This window comes from Arachis stenosperma, chromosome 5, assembly GCF_014773155.1.
Source record: "Arachis stenosperma cultivar V10309 chromosome 5, arast.V10309.gnm1.PFL2, whole genome shotgun sequence".
Classification (NCBI taxonomy): Eukaryota; Viridiplantae; Streptophyta; class Magnoliopsida; order Fabales; family Fabaceae; genus Arachis; species Arachis stenosperma.
In genome coordinates, this window is record NC_080381.1 from 12,977,535 (window position 1) to 12,985,273 (window position 7,739).

At 31.1% G+C, this 7,739-nt stretch overlaps 1 protein-coding gene across 1 annotated transcript; it reads left to right on the top strand.

The window, feature by feature from the left end:
- The first annotated feature begins 3,636 nt into the window (after positions 1 to 3,636).
- On the top strand, positions 3,637 to 6,665 carry LOC130980440 (pentatricopeptide repeat-containing protein At5g61400-like). The gene is made up of 3 exons (XM_057904122.1): positions 3,637 to 4,074; positions 5,351 to 5,645; positions 6,613 to 6,665. The coding sequence occupies exons 1-3, from the start codon at positions 3,637 to 3,639 to the stop codon at positions 6,663 to 6,665; spliced, it is 786 nt and encodes a 261-aa protein (XP_057760105.1).
- Positions 6,666 to 7,739: the final 1,074 nt, after the last annotated feature.

Genomic DNA, 7,739 nt, shown 5'->3' on the forward strand with positions numbered 1-7,739 from the left:
GCTATTTTAATTTTATTTTCTTTGCTTTTTTTATGTATAATTTTATTTTATATTAATTTTATTTATTTAATAATAAAATATACTCATATTAATTCTATCATATAATTAATAATATATTTTTCTCCTATATTAATAAAAAAATTTCAATAGTTATGAACTACATCTAATAGAATGACTGAGAAGTGAGAACTACGAGAAGTTAAACCCAGGTTCAAAATACTGAAACAAAGAAAAGAAAATAGTGGATATATGATTAGAGAAAAATGTATAATAATAACAAAATATACTAAAACTGAATTTCTTCTCCAACTAATAAAAGTGAGGTGTTAATTCCTCATGAATTCATTTTTTCTCTAAAATGAAATCACTATTTTCTTTTCTAAATTTATTTTAGAAAAATATATTTATTATAATTATATTACAATTAACATTTAACGAATAATGCATGATTATACTAATTTAGAAAAATAATTTTATTATAATTATATAAAATCAATATTTAATACATTATCAACTAATAAAAGTAAGGTGTCAATTCCTCATGAATTCATTTTCCTCCAAAATGAAAGTACTATTCTCTCTTCTAAATTTATTTTAGAAAAATATCTTTATTATAATTATATTACAATATTACAATTAGCATTTAATGAATAATGCATAATTATAATAATTTAGAAAAATAAAATAAAGTCCAGTAATTTATCTTCCGACTGCACACGTGTATAGAATGACTTTTAAGAAGGAGTCATGTATAGTAAATACGGTCGATGATTGTAAAATTGTATACTAACATTGATATAATATTATTTCAGGTATATGTTTTGCATGCATCAAAGAAAAGTGTTGAGTTATTTTTTAGTAGATTTAAATTATTTATTGTTTATTAGAGAATTTTGTACATTAGAATTCTCTAATAATTTATTATTTATTTTGAACTAATTTTGATATGTTCTTACTTGACAGTAAAACAACATATAAAAATTTATTGGTGAGTCTAAGTATTATTAAGTTATTTATGATCACATTGAGTATATATGTTTAATTTATTGAAAAAAGTAAATTACTAAAACTAATTAATAACTATTTTAGAGTTAATATATTTAACACTAGCTTAAGAAAAAACAAATAATACATAACATATTATTTTTATTAATCAAATTATTATAATTTAAATTAATCTTAACAAAATAATTTAAAATTACAATTTCAATCTTATCACGTGCATGGCACGGGTTAATACACTTGTTCGAGATATATATTGTAGTAATCTTACATACCCAAAACATTATATACAATAAATAAAAATACATAATTAATAATATTTATATTTATAAAAGAATCCAATTATTTTCCTAACTTAATTGATACAATTAATTTTTTTATAATTATTTTCTTTCATTTAATTATACTGAAAGTCAATTCTAAATTTAATGTGAATCAAATAGTTCCAAAAGATTTTTTTATTATTACATTCATAATTCTATCATTTTTCTCCTAAATAAAAATTTTAAATTTGTATATTTTTAATACTAAAAAAATCTCAAATCACCTCAATACATTTTATAAAAAATAAAAACATCTTAAATTTGATTAATCTCTATTTATTAAAAATAAAAACATCCAAAATTATTAATTTATAAACTGCAAATTAAAAATCATAACAAATATTAGGAACAAAAAAATTAAGAACAAATCTGAATAGAAATTACAACAGAAAATAATGAATTCAGAAATTCTAAATTTAAAATAAAATAATAAACCCAAAATAAATCTTAAATTCTAAATCTGAATAAACAAAAAAAGGAACAAAATCAGAACAAACCCTAAAATCCAATGAAAATTGAACAAAATTAAAATAAAACAGCAACAGAAAAATACACAATAAATTAAGGTTTATGATTTAACTACTCTAAACTAACTAGTGAGTGAGTTCCTCGAAGATAGTAGTGGCGTAGAAGACTTTTGTGACATAGTAGTGGGGACAGTAACCAACCGACAGGTTGCATTAGGGATTTTTTAAATAAATTATACAAAAAATAGGAAGAGGAAAGAGGATAACGTACCTGGAGGAAAGAAGGAGGGAGCTCTGGCAACAGAGAGAGTAGCAGCAACGGCAATGGCAGAAGCGACGAAAACAGTAGTGACAGATGAGTGGATGACGAAGGTGGTTTGGGGGAGAGAGATGCAGAGAGAAAGAGTGGATCTTTTAAAATGAGAGGAGAGGGCTTGTGATTTTAATTTAGGGTAAATTTATTGTCAGATTTATCGATTCCTCCAAATATTACTAGCGAATTTACCTTTAAAAAATTGAATCTGACAGTAATTTTTTTTCCGACGAATTTATTGCCAAATCCATTGATAAATCTGACGGTATTCAATATTTTTCTTATAGTGACCTATATGTATTTTTAATAATATTAGTATAATTAAATAATATTAAAAAAATATAAATGGTTGAAATAAAAGAAACGATATATAACGACAAAAGTACCATATAACTAATAAATATAATTACACAAAAAGTGAAAAAAAATTAACGAATACAATCACACAATCACCTAATAAATATGTTTAGTAAACTAAAAAATAAAAATAAAAATTATGTTCATTAACTAAATTCTTTAAATAGTTGTGAAAAAATTAACAAGAGTAGAAACACTATAAAAAATTTTAAAATGATATTTATATTATAACAGTTTTGAAAACCTACCATAATATTCTGATATTGGGGTGTTTTTTGTTGCTGCCGTTAAATGATTTGTCCTTGATGGCGATTTGGGTCATTACAGCAGTTCCAACCCGCCGTACACTACTGCTTCCATTGTGTGGCGATCTCCGATCCTATGCGTTCCTTGACGATCTTCTCCGGTGGCATCTCCTCCTCCGGCGACGATCTCCTCCGATGACGTCTCCTCTAGCTTCTTGCTGTCCTTTTCTGCCAAAATCATCAGTGCCTCCCTTTCGTTCTCCCTTTCCTTCCATTGATGGTACTTCTCTCTCTATATATATCTCTTTTTCTTTTTGGGTTCGCTTCTCACTCCAAAATTTGTCGTAACGGTGAAAATGTGATGTGAATTTTGATAAGGACAGTGTTTGATGATGGAAACCTAGCGCAGGAGAATAGCTTCATATATGTGAGTGCTATTTCTTCTTTTTTCAGCTTCGGTTTGTAAATTATAGCTTAAATCTTTATAGAACTAAATAACTTGAGTTGATAATAATAAGGAAAAACTACCATTTGTACCCATAAATTTTGCAAATGCTGACAAAAGTATCCATCAAACAAGAAAACTAACGTTGTATTCATAAAAGATGGGTTTCGTGTGACAATAGTACCCAAACTGTGATTTTTCGTTGACTTTTTAATAAAATTCTCAAATTATCTCTTTTATCTTCTACCCCAAATTCCAAATTTCACAACCCTCATTCTTCGTCTTCCACGCAGTCACCCACTCCCAAGCACCCAACTTCGCTTCTGTCCTCATAGTCTCCTTCTGCGAATTGGGTCATGTCCAAGAAGCTCTTTCGGTGTATAGAAACGTCTCTTCTTTGCCTCTTTTGAAGGCTTGCAACGCGCTTTTTCACGCCCTCGTCAACACCCACAGATTTGATTCACTGTGAGAGGTCTATGGGGACATGGTGTCACGTGGATTCTCCCCTACTGTTGTGAGCTACGGAATTTTGATGCAGTGCTGCTGCAGCCAAGCTGATTCTGTTGGTGCACGCAAGCTATTTGATGAAATGCGCCACCGCAAAATTGAACTAACTGTTGTGGTTTACACTATTATGATCCGTGTTCTTTGCAACAAGGGTCGAATGGGAGATGCCGAGGGCGTCTTCCATTTGATGAGGGAATTCGGAGTGGCGCCTAATTTGTACACTTATAAGACTCTCATGGATGGTTATGGCAAGGTAGCTAATGTGATCCTGGTTTTTGAGTTGTATGCTGAAATGCTCTGGCATGGATTGCACCCTAATGTTGTCACATTTACTACTATGATAGATATTCTGTGCAAGGTGGTGAAATTTGGAATTTTGGTGGCTGGCAGCAGTAGAGAAAGACGAAGGATGAGGGTTGTGAAATTTAGAATTTGGGAAAGAAGATAGAAGGGGTAATTTGGGAATTTTATTAAAAATTCAACGAAAAATCACGGTTTGGGTACTATTATCACACGGAACCCATCTTTTATGGGTACAATGTTAGTTTTCTTGTTTGATGGGTACTTTTGTTAGCGTTCGCAAAATTCATGGGTACAAATGGTAGTTTTTCCATAATAATAATTACTAGTCTCTATGTTCCTATCACAAATGCAGTTCAAATTTCTACATTAATTATTACTCTTTCTTTGCTATATCATGTAATTTAAGGGCTGGTGGAGTGGAGGATTTGGATATGGACTGTGAATTGGGATCTTAGATCAGAAGTAACTTAATTACTTGCAGAAGCTCAATACCAGCTGGTGAAATCCAACTTGATGCTAACAGTAGTATTAATTTGAACCTAGATTTCAATAGGTATTTTTATTTACTCCTTTTTATTGTTTTCTCCATTTGTTCACTGCTTATTATCAGAGATTTTCTTTATTTAGTCTTTTTCTTTAAGTTGTTGCTTATTAAGATAGAATAAGATTTGATGGTTGTTACTATTGTTGTCATATATTGATTTCTAATATTGATTGTTGTGTTTAAAATTTCAAATGCTAAGATTTCTAATAAGATTTCTAATATTGATTTCTAATAAGATTTGATGGTTGTTACTTTTAAGTCTTTTCGCCGTTCCTTATAAAGATTGAAAGTTTAGATATGAACTATTAATAATTATGTGTTGATAATGTCCAGTTAATTGATTATACGACCAAGTCAATCTTATCTTCTTAGTCATGTTGTTGAACTGTTATAAATTTCTGTTTTACCCTTATGACAATGTAACATCAGCATTCTAGTGTTCACTGGTGGTTAATCAAAGGTAGGGGTGTAAGTTATCGAATCGGACCGAAAATTATCGCAGAACTGAGCCGAATTTTACAACAACCAAATGAAAAACCGAAAAAACCGATTTTTTGATTTTTTCGAACTAAACCGATCGGTTCGGTTCGGTTTTTGGTTGCCTTGGCTGAAATCAAACCGAACCGAACCAAACCAAAGATGAGGTTCAATATCGTGTGTTTTTACTAAGTTGCCCTTTAACCTAGGTATAAAAGGCAAGGGCCAATCAGCCACAAGCCCACAACGGCACAACCCTAGCTTTCTTCTTCTCCTTTCACGCGAACCCTAAACCCAGTCACCCACAAAACACTTCTATCTCCCGTTCTTCCACGGTTCCACCTCTGACCTCCATGCTTGAGAGAAGGAGAGCCTGAGGGAGCCGGAGAGTGCTGTCTGCCGTCAAGGAAGTCGCCTATCGTCGCTCGAAGTCGTTCATTCATCGCCGTCGCAGGGTCGCCATTGCAACAAAGCCAAAGCCGAGCAGCAATCCCATCCAGTCTGTCGTCGAGCAGCAATCCATTTGCCGAGCAGCAGTCTGTCGTCGGGCAGCAATCTAGTGGCCGAGCAAGTCGCCAGTGGCCGAGCAGTCCAACTCGAGCAGCACTCCAGTCATCGAGCCCTCTCCTGCAAAAAGCAACTGAACAATGTCTTCTTCGGAGGTTAGAATTTGTCCTTGGTTATAATTTTTTTACAATAATTAATGTATATATTGTCAACAAATTCACCATATATTTTTTCAAAATCTCAAAATATGTTTTTCTTTTAATTGTTTTTGGTTCAGATATGTAATTCTGGGTTGAAAAGAATGTTTCTATGGTTGTTGAGGTTTGTGTGATTTATAGGATTTGATTGGATTGCTTGAGTTGCGATAAAAGGGCTTATTTATGCAATAATATTAGTGAGTATTAGGGATTTAGGGTTGAACTTCTTTTTCCTTCTGATTATAAAAAGTTTGGAAAATGCATTTTTTTGTGGAGTCTATTTTGTGATTTATAGGATTTTGATTGGCTTTAAAAATGAATTACTTATAGTTTTATTTATGAGCTGCTTTGCTTTTGTTTATGAGCTGTGTATGAGCTGCTTATGTCTTAGTAGATTTGTGTTGAATTATCTCAAAATAATGTATGGCAGTTAGTGAAAATTAAATGATGCAAATAAACTAGCTAGTTGTACTATTATGTAACTTTCTAAATGTATGTTAAGAAACAAAATTTTTGGTGCAAGGTGTTGAAGTTGTTATCCAATGCTTGTTGGAAGAATACAATCCATTGTTAGATCATGTTGTTTTGAAATTATGCTTGTTTGGTGGATTGAGCAAAAAGTGAAAGCGTTTAACTATTAGAACTTAAATTTTGATAGGAATAGTGTGAACAATTTTGATAGTAGATTTGTGTTGAATTATCTCAAAATAATGTATGGCAGTTAGTGAGTATTAAATGATGCAAATAAACTAGCTAGTTGTGTATGAGTTGCTTATGTCTTAGTAGATTTCTGTTGATTGGCTTTAAATTCTGTTAATTGCTTATGAGCTGCTGTGGTTTTGTTCTGCATATATATGGCTGCATATAATTTATATTTATGTTTATGATTATAATTTATATTAATTTTTTGGTTTTGTTTTTGTAGAAATTTCACCAACCGGGGAAGATTATGATGAGTCTGGTGTAGATTCAGATTAAGTATGGTGGCTGCTTGGTTTTTATTTGGTTTAAAGTGGCTGTTTAGGTTTTTAGTGTGTTTTAAAATGTGTTTGTTGTTGTTGTTTGCTAGACATTTTTAATTGTTTTGTTTTATGTTTAATTGTTGGGACAAGTTGAATTTGTATTGAATTTGGATGTGATATACTCTTGTTATTCTAGTTTCTTGATGGTTTTAAACTTGATTTTATGATAATTTAAATTCTGATTATTAGGTTTCAAAAAACCAAAAAAATCGACCGAACCAAATCGCTATTGGTTCGGTTCGGTTCGGTTGGTTGTCTAGACAGCAGCAAACCGAATGGTTGATATCAGTGTAGAACTGAACAGGTCAGTTCGGTTAGTTTTCGGTCCAAAACTGAACCAAACCGAACCGATTACACCCCTAATCAGAGGTATGATTTGGAAACTGTTACATTATCCTGCATTTATAGCTTTATAATTATATTCCTGATTAATTTTAAAAAAAGAATAAAACAAAAAAATCCAAATGGTATTGTTCTACTCAATGAATAAATGTTCATGTGAGCTGAAAACCATTTCCAGAAGATGGTTCTGTTTTTACATAGGTTGAACTATTGTGAACTGCAATTGTCTTGGAAATTATTTGACTTTTAAAATTTGAATCCCCCCTTTAAATCTTACGCTTAATTTAGCAGTGAGTATATGTACCTCCTCACAATCCTTTATCATTCGATGCTTTGTGTATTTGTTCGATGTTAATTCTCTCATTCTTAAATTAGGTCTTATATTTGTTTCTCCCTTGTTCTAGCTGACTGGATTTGTTATTGATCAGGGCCTAGCTGCCTTAATTGGATTTGTGTTCTTGTGGTTTAATTGGCAACCTATAAAGTGAAAGATGCTTAAATTGACTCTTTGTAAATAAAAGGTTTATTTCTTATTTTAACCCTTCAAATAACTAATTTGATAATCATTTGCAGAGCAAACATGTAACTTCATTCTTGATCTATCTAACCCATTATTTATTTCTTTTTTTAGTGACATGGTATACATTCTGTTGCTGCTTACAGTAGTCATTCTGTGATTCTTGCAATA